This window comes from Mobula hypostoma, chromosome 25 (genome assembly GCF_963921235.1).
Source record: "Mobula hypostoma chromosome 25, sMobHyp1.1, whole genome shotgun sequence".
Taxonomy (NCBI): Eukaryota; Metazoa; Chordata; class Chondrichthyes; order Myliobatiformes; family Myliobatidae; genus Mobula; species Mobula hypostoma.
In genome coordinates this window covers 24,097,263-24,115,243 of record NC_086121.1, presented here as the reverse complement: position 1 = coordinate 24,115,243, position 17,981 = coordinate 24,097,263, and the positions used below count along the sequence as shown (strand labels likewise).

General features: G+C 40.9%; 1 protein-coding gene across 1 annotated transcript in view; it reads right to left on the bottom strand.

Annotated features, from left to right (window-relative positions):
- ano11 (anoctamin 11) overlaps positions 1–17,981 on the bottom strand; it is a 51,355-nt gene that overhangs the window by 8,305 nt on the left and 25,069 nt on the right. The window contains exons 13-20 of the mRNA XM_063032875.1: positions 16,960–17,058; positions 15,052–15,154; positions 14,205–14,316; positions 11,859–11,913; positions 9,601–9,698; positions 8,897–9,033; positions 6,493–6,698; positions 2,794–2,936 (exon numbers count right to left, since the gene is read on the bottom strand). Coding sequence (XP_062888945.1) covers positions 2,794–2,936; positions 6,493–6,698; positions 8,897–9,033; positions 9,601–9,698; positions 11,859–11,913; positions 14,205–14,316; positions 15,052–15,154; positions 16,960–17,058 — 953 coding nt within the window. The remainder of the gene's footprint in view (positions 1–2,793; positions 2,937–6,492; positions 6,699–8,896; positions 9,034–9,600; positions 9,699–11,858; positions 11,914–14,204; positions 14,317–15,051; positions 15,155–16,959; positions 17,059–17,981) is intronic.

Genomic DNA, 17,981 nt, shown 5'->3' with positions numbered 1-17,981 from the left:
AGGTACCATATCCGATGCGGACTTTGGTGACCACGGTTTTCCATATAGATCTATCCTTCGTTTTTTGGATGACTTCCATTTCCTCCATGTGTAGCCACCTGGCTAGGCTTTTGATGCACATAAGCCGAGGTCTTCCTCTAGGTTTGCTCCCCTCAATCTTTCCAGAGAGTATGAGTTTTTCTAGTTCATCTTTCCACATGATGTGTCCTAGGAATCTGAGTTGTCTTTCTCTTATTGTTGGTATGAGTGATCGAACTGCTTGGGCTCTTCTGAGAACTTCTTCATTTGATGTGTGTGTGGTCCATGATATTTTTAACTTTCTCCTGTAGACCATAATTCAGCTGCTTCTAGTCTCTTTTCCATTGCTGGGGAAATGGTCCAGCATTCACTTCCATAAGTCAGGATAGAATAAATGTAGCACTGCAGTATTCTGTTTTTAGTGTACATGCTCATATTCTGTCTGTTAATATGGTCTTCATTTTTTGGAAAGCTTCTTCCGCCATTGCTATTCTGTATTTGATATCTGTGTCGCACCTACTATTACTTGTTATTAGGCTGCCAAGATATCTGAATTTGTTGACTTGTTTGATGTTTGTATTTCCGATCTTGATCACACATTGTGGGATGTTTGTCTTTCTGGAGATGACCATGCTGTCTGTCTTCCTGGTGTTGATTGAGAGGCCTCTGCGATTACTTTCTGCTGCCACGATAGTGAGTAGTTCTTGAAGTTTCGTTTCTGAGTCAGCTATTAGTATGATGTTATCAGCATATCTGATGTTATTTATATTATGGCCTCCAATTGTGAACTCTTTGATGTCTTTGATACTTCTCAAGATATTTTCACTATACAGGTTGAATAAGTCTGGTGAAAAGACACAACCTTGCCTGACTCCTCTCATGATATTCACATACTCACTCACTTCTCCTTCTATTCTGATGGATGCTGTCTGGTCCCAGTATAAGTTTCTTAAGAAACATATATCTTTCCCATCTATGTCAAGATCTTGAAGCATTTCCAGAAGATCTTGCTGTTTGACAGTGTCAAAAGCTTTTGTATAGTCAATGAAATTATTTAATGTTAATGTGTACAGTGAAACAATATTACAAAAAATGAGAGACATCTTGGGAATCAAAGTTGGCGGTGAAAACATCAATAATTTCAGATATGCAGATGACACTGTTAATTGCAAGTATGGAGGAAGAACTACAAAACTTAATTGATATAATTGTTGAAGAAAGTGCAAAAATGTGTCTACCTATCAATTGCAAAAAGACAGAATGTACGCTGATATTCAAGAAGAAGGAGAATCCTATCTGCAGGCTGAAAATAAATGGGGAAGACATAAAACAAGTACAGAACTTTTGCTACTTAGGAAGCTGGGTGACATCAGGTGGCAGGTGCGACATGGACATTCAAAGAAGAATGGGATGGCAAAAGACACCTTTACGAGAATGAAGAGTATACTGACCAACACTAAACTAGGCATGACAACCCACCTCAGAGTACTGAAATGTTACATTTATCCAGTTATGTTATATGGATCAGAATGTGGGACAATATCTAGTAACATGAGGAAATGAATTGTAGCAGCAGAGATGTAGTTTTTGAGGAGGATGCACAGAATATCATGGACGAAATGAATATCTAATGAGGATGTCATGAACAGAGCAAGCACAAAAAGAGAAATAATGTATGAGATCATGAAAAGGCAACGTAACTTCATTGGACATGTGATTAGGAAAGCGGAGTTAGAATGCACGGTAATTATGGGAAAGACTGAAGGGAAGAAAGCAAGAGGAAGGCAAAGACAAATGATAATGGAGACAGCAGCCAGAGAACGGAAAATGAATATCAATGAATTGATCCACTTGACCCAAAACAGGAGTGTGTGGGCCATGGCAGTCAAAGCTCAAACTGGGCATGGCACCTGATGATGATGATTGAAGAAATGAGTGCCATGTGCTGATGTTGTCATTACATGTATCAACAGGCGCCCTAGGGCGAACTGCACCCAGAAGAATCTGGTCCAATTTCACAATGGCTGGAATTTCAACAGGGAAATTAATGCTACTGTGTTAAAACATATGAATATTAAAAAAAAAACAGGTTCAAGTCCTGGCTCCTATGTATCTGGGTCTCCACTTGCAGCCTGCCCAGTTGTTGACCAAGTCGGTTTAGTGTCCTTTGCTATTTAAATATCAACTTCATGTTTACCTCTTCTATCACTATTTAGAGTCCCAAAGCAAGCAACCAAAGCAACCAGGTCAAAGACACCAGAGATATTCCAATGACCACAGCTATGCCATGAGAAAACTTAGTATCCTTTCCATCTGCCTCTTTGGTTTTACTCCCATTATCTAAAACCACCAGCTCACCTTCTATCACGGCTTCCTCTCTTACCCATCACAATCACTTCCTGAATGTTTTAAAGTTCCAAAGATTTACACTCCACATCCCTCCAAATTGAAGAATTCCAGAGATTCACCACCATCCGCCAAAAGTTCCTACTTACCACAGTTTCAAATGGCTGCCCCTTATCTTGTCAATATACCTGCTCTATTGAGATTCTCACACTGTTGAAAACACCTTAACATCTCCCCTGTCAAGATTGTATATCTTTCATTAGGATACCCAAACTCTTCTAAATTCCAAAGAATACAGATCTAATTTCTTCAGCCGTTCATGATAAGACAACCCTCTCATCCCGAGAATGATGAACAGATGTCCCCCTACTGAAGACTGGATGGAACCCGCTTGTATTATTTGTATGAAGTATACCTAGATGGTCTCACCTACATATAGTGTAGTTGCTGCTCACGTAGCTGTAGGGAGCATATGCCAGTGTGAAGTTCACATAACCATCCAGGCTGCCATCATGTTCAAACTGATAGAGTAGACGGGGCAGGAAATCAGATGTAAATGCAATCAGGAAAGCCTGGAGTGGGAAAGGGAACAAGCTCAGACACAACTAGATGGCTAATGGACTGTATGCAAAAATGGCCACAGTCTGCACAAGTCAAGACATTCTGTATACATATTAAAATACACTATTAAAACAAAAAACACTTCATGCCATCTTAAAACTTTCTTCCACCAAGCAATTCATCTGATCAGCCATCCTAGTTAGCCTCCCTCACCCCCTCTACCTGAGTCACTGCCCTATAAACACTTTAAACCACTTTTTATAATGCTGTTTAATTTGTAAATACATGCTGGTAGCTATATATTTCTGCACATTTTATTCCGTATCCATACTTTAACCTCTAACTTATTTTATAATAAGTTTTAATATAATTCTTTATTCTTAATATTTTTTGAATGTTGCTGTTTTTATTTCATGTTGCACCATTACATCACAGCAAATGTCTAATACATGTAAGTATATATGGTGAATAAAGTTGATCCTTAATCCTTGACACACACAAGGCATTGTATGCACAATACAAATGTTTTCCCAAGTATCCAAAATGTTTAACCTTAATTGGCTAACATCAACACTCTTTTCCATAATATAAATAGAAACATAAAAACACAGAAAACCTACAGCACAATACAGGCCTTTCGGCCCAGAAAGTTGTGCCGAACACGTCCCTACCTTAGAAATTACTAGGGTTACCATAGCCCTCTATTTTTCCAAGCTCCATGTACCTATCTAAAAGTCTCTTAAAAGACCCCATCGTATCCACCTCCACCACTGTTGCTGGCAGCCCATTCCACGCACTCACCACTCTCTGCATAAAAAACTTACCCCTGACGTCTCCTCTGTACCTACTCCCAAGCACCTTAAAACTGTGTCCTCTTGTGGCAGCCATCTCAGCCCTGGGAAAAAGCCTCTGACTATCCACATGATCAATGCCTCTCATCATTTTATACACCTCTATCAAGTCACCTCTCATCCTTCGTCACTCCAAGGAGAAAAGGCCGGGTTCACTCAACCTATTCTCATAAGGCATGCTCCCCAATCAAGGCAACATCCTTGAAAATCTCCTCTGCACCCTTTCTATGGTTTCCACGTCCTTCCTGTAGTGAGGCGACCAGAACTGAGCACAGTACTCCAAGTGGGGTCTGACCAGGGTCCTATATAGCTGCAACATTACCTCTCGGCTCCTAAATTCACTTCTACGATTGACGAAGGCCAATATACCATATGCCTTCTTAACCACGCAGTCAACCTGCACAGCTGCTTTGAGCATCCTACGGACTCGGAACCCCAAGATCCCTCTAATCCTCCACACTGTCAAGAGTCTTACCATTAATACTATATTCTGCCATCATATTTGACCTACCAAAATGAACCACTTCACACTTATCTGGGTTGAACTCCATCTGCCACTTCTCAGTCCAGTTTTGCATCTTATCAATGTCCCGCTGTAACCTCTGACAGCCCTCCACACTATCCACAACACCCCCAACCTTTGTGTCATCAGCAAACTTACTAACCCAGCCCTCCACTTCAGGTCATTTATAAAAATCACAAAGAGTAAGGGTCCCAGAACAGATCCCTGAGGCACACCACTGGTCACCAACCTCCAAGCAGAATATGACCCGTCTACAACCACTCTTTGCCTTCTGTGGGCAAGCCATTTCTGGATCCACAAAGCAATGTCCCCTTGGATCCCATGCCTCCTTACTTTCTCAATAAGCCATGCATGGGGTAGCTTATTAAATGCCTTGCTGAAATCCATATACACTACATCTACTGCTCTACCTTCATCAATGTGTTTAGTCATATCCTCAAAAAAATTGAATCAGGCTCGTAAGGCATGACCTGCCCTTGACAAAGCCATGCTGACTATTCCTGATCATATTATACCTCTCCAAATGTTCCTAAATCCTGCCTCTCAGGATCTTCTCCAGCAACTTACCAACCACTTTACTATTATTACCTGCCTGAACAGTCTCCAGTACAAAAATATTCATGCCTTCAATAATTCCGCTAATTGGTTTCTAGTTTTAACTCTCACACTTATATTCATTGTAATAGACAGTGTTTTGAAATTAAGACTTGGGTTTTCAGGTGGAATTATCCTAATTCCACAATTCAATCTTTGGTACTAATATTCATGCCTTCACTAATCCTACAAATCAGACTCCTGTAATCTCACAGTACCAATCACTTCCATATTAATATTCAGAGTTCCATTAATTTTAATCCATCACTAGCATTAATTTTGCAGCTAACCAATCAGAGATGTATTTGCCACTTTAGTCATACCTATACTTTCACAGAAGGGGTTTTCTAAAATGCTGGTAAAATTGCATCTAATAATTTTAAATATAGTTTAATTTAGTTATAATTAAATCTAAAATCACACCAAGTATGTGGTGAAAATAACTGGATCATTCCAATACTTCAGACTTGGTTTACAGTAATCTGAGAGGGAAAATCCAGATCTGATCCCTGCACCTTGCTGAATTAATTGATTTCACACAGTGCAGCATCTCTATTGTTATAATTGGCCTCTGTCATCTGAGGTTTGGGAGCACAAATACAGCCACTGTTCCTTTCTTCATTACCATCCTGCTGCGGTTCAATTAGTGGTGTGCCCGCTGGGTCTGAAGAGGCTTGAGATCAAAATCAAGGCTGACACCAGTGCAGCAGAGAGAGATGTGCTGCCTTTGGAAATGTACCTTTAGACGAAGGCTCCATCAACCCTCTTGGATAGATAGAAGAAATTCACTGGCAATATCTCCCAAAGGAGAATTCTCACTGGTGTTCCCCTTTAACCAACACCATTACAATTGCCTGCAGGGTTAGCTGTATGTAACTTGGCTATGTTTTCTGCATTATTGCAGCGACCACTTTTAAAGAAGTACTTCATCCGTGAAGCTTATCGGGATGTTTGAAGATGAGTGATTTGTAACCACAAGTGTTACTTCTGTTTTGCCCTTTATTGGAATCACTGTATCTGCATTCTTTGGGAGAACAGGACTGAGCTTAAGCACTGTAAAAAAAAAGTCCTACAACATCTATCGTCTAAACATATAAAGAGGCCGCTGAGTGGTGTCAATTTGGTAATATCCCTGACAATTAAATCTCCTGATTGTGGCTAGGATCTTGCACAGAATTTGAATGGACTACCTCCTCACTTTTGCTACTTTTTTGAATAAATCATTTTGCCTTTATTGGATAAGTTGCTGTAGTCCCTGCCAATGGCCTTGTTTCCTCTGAGTGAACTGACCTAACCTGCAGTACATTGGACTGCCTGCTGTGAGCCACCATCACCAACACTAACCCTTCACCCAGCACCCCGGCCCCACCCACCCCATCTATCATACTGCCAACAGAGACTTTATTTCAAAGCATAATGACTTTGGATGAGCTATCAGAAGGTTATTTACAGTAAAATTATATTAGAGCAGCGGTCACAGCTTGTGGAAAGAAACAGCAGAAAAAGTAGGAGAAATACAGGGATTAGTCGGATCGGCAATGCGGGGGGAGGACACGGAAGGAGAAATCTCACAGTGAAGTTCTGTTCGATGTGACTCACATTGACGATTACCGAGAGCTGAGCCAGCGCCTCGAGAATGTTGAACCAGACCCCGATGTTCTGAGCGCGCTCAGCCACTGGCCGCCGGAACTCACACACAAACTTCTGAGCATCCAGCCGGATCTCCACCCAGTTGTTGAGCATGGCGAAGAGAGGAGCCAGGGGAAAGGCTGCCACAAAGATCGTGATGAAGCCAAACTGCAGCACTGGCAAGAGAAAGACAGGCCAACCATCAGGAACCTTAGCTCTCTGCTTCTTCGTATCTGCCTTCCACTTGCTTACCAGAAGTTGCTACACTACAGAGGACCTGTGCTAGATTTCGGTATGAGTTACTAATGCAAGTTTTACTTATTTACTCACATATAAATTTTACACACACACCCAATGTTTTAGGAGCAGCTTCTTTCCCTGTGCCCTTAGATTTGTGAATGAATAATGAACACTGTCTCACTACTTCTGCTCTTTTTTGGCACTACCTATTTTAGTTTCTTTACCATGTGTTACAATAAGATTATATATTATGTATTGCATTGAACTGCTGCCACAAAACAACAACTTTCATGACCCATGTCAGTGATAATAAACCTGATTTTGAAAGCCATTTGTATTTAAGGAGATTGTACTTTCATACCCAATAAGCTTTTATAATACCGTCACCTAAACAATGTGTTACACACATTACATTGGAATTTGAATAGTTATTCATTCGCCTCAAAAATTGCTTAAGGCTTCTGCATTATACTTCTGCACGATACAGTATGTTATTGCATACCCAACAGATCTCATTGCTTATCATTGCTCATTTTGGAAATGACTTCCTGTTGTTCTGGTCCATTGAAAAGTTGCTGTAATCACTCACTCAGATCTTTTCATGCAATATTGTAATACATGAGAACCACATAATTTAAATCAAAATGTGCAGGATATATTACAGAATGTGCCACTGCACTGAATCATTGGTTATCACAAGATACACTATAATCAACATCTACTGTATAAACTTTATTCTATCATTATAACATTACTACTGATTTTCAATGGACACAACTATCAGATATCACTGAACCTCACTGTAACTGAATATCACCAACACTAGACAAATTCCCATCTGCAATTCTATTCCAATGAGATTCAAGGCTCCTGAAATTACACATTAAACCATAATACCAAATACATTTCTATTTGCATTTGCAGTTGCATTTCTGAACTGTATTAAGTTGTGGACACTACAGGAGATGAAACAAATTGCTCCATTCACTTACCCATTTCTTTCTTTATCAATCTTTTTATTAATTTTTTAATTAGTACATATATACAAACAAGAGGAGGATTATCTCAGATATCTATATCGATAACAATACATATAAAAGGTAAAATAAACATTATCAAGATCATACATAGTATTAATTTAATAGAATATAATAAAAATAAGATAATCAATTCTCCTCTTATCATTTCATAAAAAGATAAAAAGATAAAGAAACTTTTATAATTTTTTTATATATATATAAAAAACTACTATTCTCTATAAACAAAAACAAAAAATAATTTAAAAAAAAGAAAAAGTGGAAAAAAAAGGGACTGGGCAGCCCATATTGAGAGTAAAAGCAAGAAAAAAGAAAAACTGCCTGATCAAATCCAAAGTTTCGAGAAAGTAACTGGAGGAGCAATAAATCAAACCATATGAAAATATTGAATAAAAGGTCACCAGGTTCCTTCAAATTTAAAGGATGTATCAAATGTCCGACTTCTTATTTTCTCTAAACTTAGACAGGACATAATGGAGGAAAGCCAATAAAAAACAGTAGGTGGATTAGAGTCCTTTCATTTAAGCAAAATTGCTCTCCTAGCCAATAAAGTTGCAAAAGCTATCATCCGTTGAGCGGAATCAGGAACATATCCTGCTTCTGGTGGAATGATCCCAAAAATTGCTGTAAATAAATTCGGTTGTAGGTCCAAATTCAAAACTTTTGATAAAGTTTTAAAGACATCTTTCCAAAAATTATCTATCTTGATACAAGACCAAAACATATGAGTTAAAGTATTACATCTGTCGCAAATAGGATTAATATTGGGAAAAATACGGGCTTAATTTATCCTTTGACATATGTGCCCAATGTACTACCTCGAAATGTATCAAGGAATGACGGGCACAAATAGATGAGGTATTTACCAAATGAAAAATTTTATCCCATTGATTATCTGAAAGTGACTTTCGAAATTCCAGTTCCCACGCACCTTTAATTTTATCGTTAGGTACCCTTCGCAAATTCAATAACCATTTATAAATTATAGCTATCCGTCCTTTTTGAAATGGTTTAACCTGAAAAAGAGTATCTATCATATTGGGTGGATGAGCAGAGGGAAAATTTGGAAGTAGACTACATAAAAAATTCCAACTTACCCATTTCTAGATACTCTTCAAACAATCCCTCAGAATTAATGAGTTCATAGTCGTCCTCCCATCGCTTAGGCTCCTGACAGATCTGGGAACCCCTGACGATAGCTAATTTCCTCTTCTGCCACCAGGTCTTCAGCTTCCTGAGATATGCACACAACAACAGAATTCAGTCACCTACACTGCCAGAAGGTGAGCCTAGGCAGAATAGTGCATCACTACTGGGCTCTGATTGGTGGCTAGAGGGCCATGGGTTGCATTAACAGATTATCAAAGCACACTGCCACCTGCACTTAAATATGCCATCTTAGATTTTCACTGAACTCCACATCTAGGCTACATAATGGTCCTGAAGGCTAAGAATACCAAAGTGCACTTTTAGACCGTAGCTTCAATGCATCTACTGAACAGTGCATCACAGCAGATCCATTAATTCCATCATTCTGTGCTTCAAGTAATGCCAGAATTTATAAATTGGTCTGTGTTTACGTCAAGAGTCAGTCAGTTTGGAACCCAGGTTACCAAGGCACATTTCTGAATTGCAGGCATCTACTCAGCCAGCAACAACTACCCCATTCCACTGTGCACACCGTGAAGGTCTCACTGCAGAGATGAATCTTGCCAGGATACAGAAATCCCTAAAGTTCACTCAAGATGTTCCTTCCCCAAGTGTTTGGTGTGCTGCGAAGGAAATGTAAATATCTACTCACGGGATAACAAACTCTTGAATGTTGTTGATGATCTGCTTCCCCACCGTTATAATAAAAAGTTGCTGAGCAAGTTCGATGAAACACCCACCCGGGCCGCACTGTTAGAACCAAAAAGAGCAAGTGAACTCACACATATTACAGTGTCCCTCAGAACGAAACGTCACAATGGATAGGAAGAAGAGAAACTAAAATGGTCTAGCCATATAAACACCATGGCTGCCAAAGCAGGTCAAAGGTTAGGAATCCTGCAGCGTGTAACTCACCTCCTGACTCCCCAAAGCCTGTCCACCGTCTACAAGGCTCAGGTCAGGAGTGTAATGGAATACTCGCCACTCGCCGGGATGAGTGCAGCTCCATCAACACTCAGGAAGCTCGACACCATCCGGTACAAGGCAGCCCACTTGATTGGTACCCCCTCCACAAAAATCCAATTTCTCCACCATCGCAAACAGTTGCAGCAGTATGTACCGTCTACAAAATGCTCTGCAACAACACACCAAAGTTCCTAAGGCAGCACCTTCTAGACCCACGATCACTACCATCTAGAAAGACGAGAAAAGCAGATACCTGGGAACACCACCACTTGGAAATCCCCCTCCAAGTCACTTACCATCCTGACTTGGAAACGTATCACCGTTCCTTCATTGTCGCTGGGTCAAAATCATGGAATTCCCTCCCTAACAGCACTGTGGGTGTACCTACACCTCAGGGACTGCAGCGGTTCAAGAAGGCAGCTCATCTCCACCTTCTCAAGGGCAACCAGGGATGGACAATAAATGCTGGCTTAGCTGACGACAACCACATCTCGTGAATATATAAATAAATAAGAAAGAGTGATAAGAAGCAAACAGGGTGTGTTTATTCACAATGAGCTAACCCTAACATTATTTTCACTTTAAATAGATGATAAGAACCAAAATAGAACTTCACTATGCATGTCCTAATGACAGAGGACAGTGCTTGATCCAGGGGATCCAGAGATCTGATGATAACCCCCCCATTCTCATACCCCACCACTACTCTTAAACCGTACCCTGTTGCGTATTTCACAATTTCCTCCTGGTTGTTAAAGATACTTTAACAATTAACCTGCTCTTCTCACAGTCACTATACAAGTGTTTCAGGCCATGTAACTGGGCGACCCATGGATGTCCCACTCTCTGTTACACTTTCAAACTAGACTTATCCACAGAAACAAAAACAAATGAAAATGCAAATACTTAAAGAAAAGCAGGTATTCAGAAAAGATCAGTCAGCCTCTGAGAAAGCCATCATAAAGTTTTAGGTGTGACTTCAGATCAATGAGAAACTTAACAAACTTTCTTCAACCAACACACACAAAAAATGCTGGTGAACGCAGCAGGCCAGGCAGCATCTATAGGAAGAGGTACAGTCGACATTTTGGGCCGAGATCCTTCGTCAGGACTAACTGAAAGAAGAGATAGTAAGAGATTTGAAAGTGGGAGGGGGAGGGCGAGATTCGAAGTGATAGGAGAAGCCAGGAGGGGGAGGGGTGGATCTAAGAGCTGGAAAGTTGATTGGCAAAAAGGATACCAGGCTGGAGAAGGGAGAGGATCATGGGACAGGAAGCCTGGGGAGAAAGAGAAGGGGGGAGGGGAGCCTGGAGGGTGGCGAGCAGGCAAGGAGTTATAGTGAGAGGGACAGAGGGAGAAAAAAGAGAGAGAGAAAAATGGGGGAGGGGGAATTAAATATATATAAATATATATTAAATAAATAAATAAATAAATAAGGGATGGGGTGTGAAGGGGAGGAGGGGCATTAACGGAAGTTAGAGAAGTCAACGTTCATGCCATCAGGTTGGAGGCTACCCAGATGGAATATAAGGTGTTCCTCCAACCTGAGTGTGGCTTCATCTTGACAGTAGAGGAGGCTGTGAATAGACATATCAGAATGGGAATGGGACGTAGAATTAAAATGTGTGGCCACTGGGAGATCCTGCTTTCTCTGGCGGACAGAGCGTAGGTGTTCAGCGAAACGGTCTCCCAGCCTGAGTCGGGTCTCGCCAATATATAGAAGGCCGCACCAGGAGCAATGGTCACCCATAAGCAAGGAAGAGAAGGGAAGGATTCCAAAGGAAGTGAAGAAAAGTTGCTGAGCGCGTTCAGTCAAACATGTTTAGTGAGTAGGTACCTCACTCTCTCTTGGTCTGGAAAAATTTATCCACATGGACATAACCTCAAGAAAAAGGGGGAGAAATCTGGGAAAAAGAAGTCCTGACCAAATGGTCTCATACTCACATCTTCATTCCTCATCCCAAACAGCTTGCCATAATGTCCTGGATATCCCACAAACCTTAGGAAAAAAAAGATATCCTTAAAAAAAGAACTCCACTCTCAGCAACAACAACCTGCATTTATATAATCAAGTTAAACTAATAAATTGGTTTACTACTGTCACATGTACCAAGGTATAGTGAAAAACTTGTCTTGCATACCGTTCATATAGCTCAATTCATTACAACAGTGCATTGAGGTAAACAATATCAGAGTGCAGAATAAAATGTTACAGAGGAAGTGCAGTACAGGTATACAATAACGTGCAAGATCATCACGAGATAGAGTCCATTTTATCATAGTAGAAAACCATTCTTCACAACACTTGTGCCTAGAGATATGTGCTTGCAGGCTTTTGTATCTTCTGCCCAATGGGAAGGGAGAGAAGAAAGATTATGCATGGTGGGTGGGGGGTCTTTGTTAATGTTGACTGCTTTACCATGGCAGCAAGAAGTGCCCTCCTCACACCCTGGTCATTCCCTCTGTACACCTGCCCATCAGGCAGGAGATTCAAAAGCTTCACCAAGCTCAAGGACATCTTCTATCCTTCTGCTATAAGCCTCTCAAACAGACATCTTATATGATAAAGATGAACTGCTGCTCTCTCAGTCTACCTTGCGATGGCATTTGCACTTTCTCTGTAACTATAACACCAGATGCCCAACATTTGGACCATGCCAGCTTTTTGCAGCTACCATCTGGCAAGATGGTACAGAAGCTTGAAGCCCCAAACCACTGGCTACAAGGACAGCCACTTCCCTTTGTTCTTGAACCAACCAGCATAACCCTAATCTTTACTTTATTGTCGCCAAACAATTGATACTAGAGCATACAATCATCACAGCGATATTTGATTCGGCGCTTCCCGCTCCCTGGATTACCAATCGATAGTAAATATTAAAAATTTAAATTATAAATCATAAATAGAAAATAGAAAAGGGAAAGTAAGGTAGTGCAAAAAAAAAGTGAGAGGCATGTCCGGATATTTGGAGGATATGGCCCAGATCCGGGTCAGGATCCGTTCAGCAATCTTATCACAGTCGGAAAGAAGCTGTTCCCAAATCTGGCCGTACGAGTCTTCAAGCTCCTGAGCCTTCTCCCGGAGGGAAGAGGGATGAAAAGTGTGTTGGCTGGGTGGGTCGTGTCCTTGACCCTCTTGAGTTTAGCAAAACTGTGACCATTTTGATCACTTTGCGCTAAAATGGATGTTGTTTTTGTTCCAGTTTTGCTTTTTTTGTAAACATAGTTTCCATGGTTTTCTTGTTGATGTTGGTTATATGATGTTATGTACCTCTAATGATGCTGAAAGTAAGTTTTTCATTGCACCTCCTCTGCATATGACAATAAACTCGACTTTGACTCTGATTTTGCATTTTTTATCCTTTCGTAGTGCGTCAATGTACTTACGTTTGGAATGATCTGTCTCAACGGCACACAGACAAAAGCCTTTCACTGGATCTCAGCACATATGACAATTAATAGACCAGTTATTAATTATAGTAGCCATAATGTAGTAACAGATTCCAAGGCACTTCTCAATGACTGACCAAATTAACACTGTTAATCGGTTAATACAAATAATTCAGCAAATTTAGGATTGAAAATTAATGTTAGCAATGGAAATAATGAAAGTACTAGACAGTCTAAAAGAAATTCTTCTGATTCACAAACATCATACAGGGACGGAAATGTGGTGTCCGTACTCAGTCTCACACCAGGCTCATAGTAATGTGGTTGATTCTTAACTGCTCTTAAGTCGTCTAGCAAGCAACTCAGTTCTGTGGATATGAATAATACATAAGTAAAGAATGATAAAGTTGGACCGGAAAGAGAGAGATCATGAAGAAATGCAAACGTGAGTTTGAGAATTTTAAATTGGACAGAGAGTAGATGCTTCGTGGGTGTACGGTCAAGTTCAGTGTGAAGTAGTAAGAGTGGTGTGAAGGTCTGGCTACATGTTCAGGAAGCACAGGAAATCTGTTAGGTTTACATCCTGATGAGCAATAAACTAACACAGGAATCACAATGAACAGTTCTGATTTCAGCAGAGTGAGGATGGAGGAAAGACATATAGGTCAGGGTATTGGAGCTTAGGAGAAGCAAATGTTCTGATCACTATTACATTCTAATAATGGTTTCACCAGAAGCCGGATTCTCAGACACTGATACATCTGACTCTTTGTTTACTGCTTGCATTTATCTTAGTGGGAATGCCACATAATTGCTTATCATCTTGTGATCTACTCTGGAAAAATTCCAACAGATGATCATCTTTCCATTTGAATATTAAACTATTTCTCTCCGACGCACCGTCCTTTCACAAAAGCCACGTAGAATGGGGACGAGTAGAAATTCACAAACTGGAACACAAAGACTTTAAAGGTGAAAGCATCCTCAAATTGAGTCTGTGTGCGATGCATCTCTGGACAAGACAAAGAAATAAGTGTCAATACATAGTGAGGGACCAGGAATCCGCATGTGTGTACATGTACAGTACATATAAGTAATGCTCTCAGATGAATCAGGCACACACATACACAAACATGCATCACAGGCATATTCCAAAGTATACATGCAGTGGATGCACAGACAGCCAACACAGAATCTGACTCATACTATCACACAGCCAGTTAATGCACACATTAGGTACATTCTGTGCATAGTCCAACTACATTTTTGCTTTACAGCTACAATATAAATGTGGTTTACTGCTTTAATTTGGGATTGTAGCATTAATAGGTCAGTGAAATCCACTAAGCTTGCTCCAGATTGTCAATATCTATCGTTGGTCCTGCGGAACCATTACAAATGTGCAAATTTGAACCTTACGATCATTTTGGAAAATTAATCTTTACAATCACTTCTAAATTGTACCAATACATTTATGCAAGTTCATTAGCTCTAATCTTTGACACTTCCCAAATTTCAGAGATATTCTTCCAATATTATCAGGGCACGTAAAATTATTTAGTGCATTCTATCAGGAAATGGTTATAATCTGGATTAAAAGTAAAGGTGCTACCAGAAGTCTAGCTGATGTCAAAGGTACTAAAAGCACCCAGGATTGAATCTAACGTCAATCAATGCTGGGACATCATACACAAAGTGAAATTGACTCCAGAATCACTGTGCTGGTGACCTATGGTGTTTCCCTTACCCCATCTGGTGAGTTTTTCAGCAAGCGAAGTGTAGATCTGGCCCATCAGCAGGATGAGTACAAGGTTTACCATGGAGCCACTGATGTTTGCAATGTTTCCAGCCTGTCAGGGAATGAGGCATTACACTGAGTACAGCTCCAGTAATTACAATACTCATAATATAACAATAGTGTATAAAAAATGGGGCCTTGTATGGGCAATTACGGCCTGTTGCCGTAAATTGCACCTAATAAGAGTTAATGGCTTCAGAGGAGGAGAAAGAAAGATTGGACTTCAAGGTTTTGCTGCAGGAGATATCCAAGTGTTAAAACCAGAATGACCAGACTGCTGAAGGATTGTCTGCTGCACCCTCACACCCTTCCTATTCCCACCACCGCAACATTAGCAAAGATTCAAGGACTTTCTGCGTGGATATGGAATCTGGATATTATGAATCTAAGTCTACCATCACCATGCAGATGTCAGAATTGACATTAATTGCAGAAAAGAGACAGACAACCAGTTTAGATATCTACCCCTATTGCCTAGACCTAATGCTTTATTCTTCTGTACATCCCCTTCCATCTGCCAAATCTCCTGCTGTGGCATTCTTCAGATATTCAGTGCTTTCCCAATTTCTCTTTCTCTGTGTATAAGTCTCCTCAGAACTCCTCTTCCCATCATAACCTTCAGTTAGCCTAAATATCTTCCCTGCCAGCTTGTCACATTTCTTTGCAAGTCAATATTTGCATGAAAGATAGGATTAGGTGCATTGCATGTTGTTGCAGCTATGAGTGGGGGAACACAGCTTCCCATTCCCAACACCCCTTGGCACCTTTGGCCATTTACAGGTCACCTGCAGCTGAATATCTGAAACAGCTTCTCCTCCTGTGTCCCATCTAGAAAATCAAGTGCAAACAACGTATGTTAAATAGAGGGAAAAGCTCCTTATTCACTATTCCGTCAAATACTCTCAGTCACAGGCAGTGTAAAACTCTGAACACTACCTCAACAATGTCTTTATTCCTCAGTTCAGAGGAGGACGTACTATTGCACCAAAGTATAGTTTTTCAACTCTCATGCCCTTGAAATTACTGATTACAGCAGATACAAGCAGTAGCTATTCAAAATTGATTTTGGGTTAAAGACTCAAGGTAAGGTAAATAATTGTGCTTAATCCTACTGTGGCATTTCAAGCAATACCCTGAGGATTCATTCCTTCTACCACAAGCGCATGATGGCTACATTGTAAACCATCTACAAAACGCATCGAGTTACTCAGTTAGGCTACTCTAACATCACTTTCCAAACCCATAGCCTTTACCACCAAGAAAGACAAGATCTTCAGGCTTCAGACAAGGGCTACCGTCCACGTGCCCCCTTCAAGGGGGGCACGATTCTAACTTGGAAACATATCGTTGTTCTTTCTTTAATTGATTGATTGATTGAAATATGGCACGAAATCAGCCCTTCCAGCCATGCCACCCAGCAACCCCCGATTTAATCCGAGCCTAATAATGAGGCAATTTACAGTAACCAATTAACCTACCAACTGGAATGGTTTGGAAAGTGGGAGGAAACCGGAGCACCCAGAGGAAACCCACGCGGTCACGGGGAGAACGTACAAACTCCTTACAGGCAGCGGTGGGAATTGAACCCGGGTCTCCTGTAGCATAAAGCATTTTGCTAACCACTAAGCCACCATGCTGCCCTGAACTGCTGGGTCTGATCCTGGAATCCCTCCCTCCTCAATAGTGCTGTGGGAGTAGCTTTAATGGAAGGACTTGCAGAGATAGAAGAGGATGGCTCACCACTTGAGCAGGACAATTACTGAGAGACGATAAATACAACGATTCCCAAATCCCAAATGAATGTGAACATGTAAATCACCCCAAATTAATTAAAACAATGCGAATCCTGTTTCTCACCTGGGTCATTAGAATGGGATTGCCTGTGTGGTACATCATTACACTGATAATTCCACGGTACATGATGACTGTCACCAGGAAGATCATCACTACAAACAGCTGGGCAAGGCAGGGGAATAGATGAAACAGAATGAGTGACAATTGTGGGCAGGGTCAGGGTGTGAGAAAGGGACCAATGGGTTGGAGGAGGGAATAGGACAGAGGAGAAAAAAAAGTAAAAAATGCGTAATGGAAATATGAGACAGAGAGAAAAGGAGGTACAAGAGTGATAGAATGAATGAGAAAAGAGGACGGATAAAATGAAAAGAAAGCCAAAATAATAATTGTTATTGTCGCATCATAATTAGTAAAGCAATAAACCTCATATGACAAATTCTCAGAAAGCATCGCACATTCTGGATTAGATTCATATGGTCAAATATTCCCACCATTCCCAATAATCAGTCAGCCCATTAGCTCCATCAAACCAGTGTGGTCTTTCCCAATAATGATTGTGCAATGTGGTAATGGTCCTACATTCAGCACCTCCTCACACCAATGGCAAAACTGTATTCACTTCCATATGAGGTGCACATCAGTGCAGCTAACCTTTCTCCAACGTGCCAATGATGGCATTGTTCATGGATCTCTCCCATAAACAATGTATTCCGCAGCTTAGCTTCTCCATGTGTGTCAACGTGCACAAAGACCTTCAGCCACTGGCTCTTCCCTGGGCTGCGTTCACCATGAAACACATGCAATGTTGACGCTCAACTTCTTTTACACAAGATCTCAGCAAGCAGCCACTGCATATCCCTGCCACATCTTGCAATTCAGTGCTGGCTGCAGGGTCAGAGCAGTTGGTCAGGCACTGCCCTTGTGAAGAAATCATTTTGTCCAGTTTGATGTCGGTGAGGAATAGGTGGCCCCGCAAGCACAAGGGTGGTCAGCCATTGACTGCACTCGTATAACCTCAAGGGCTCAGGTGCCTGCATAATGTACGTTTCAGTGAGGATTTTCTCTGCACTGGTGTATACAGCGGC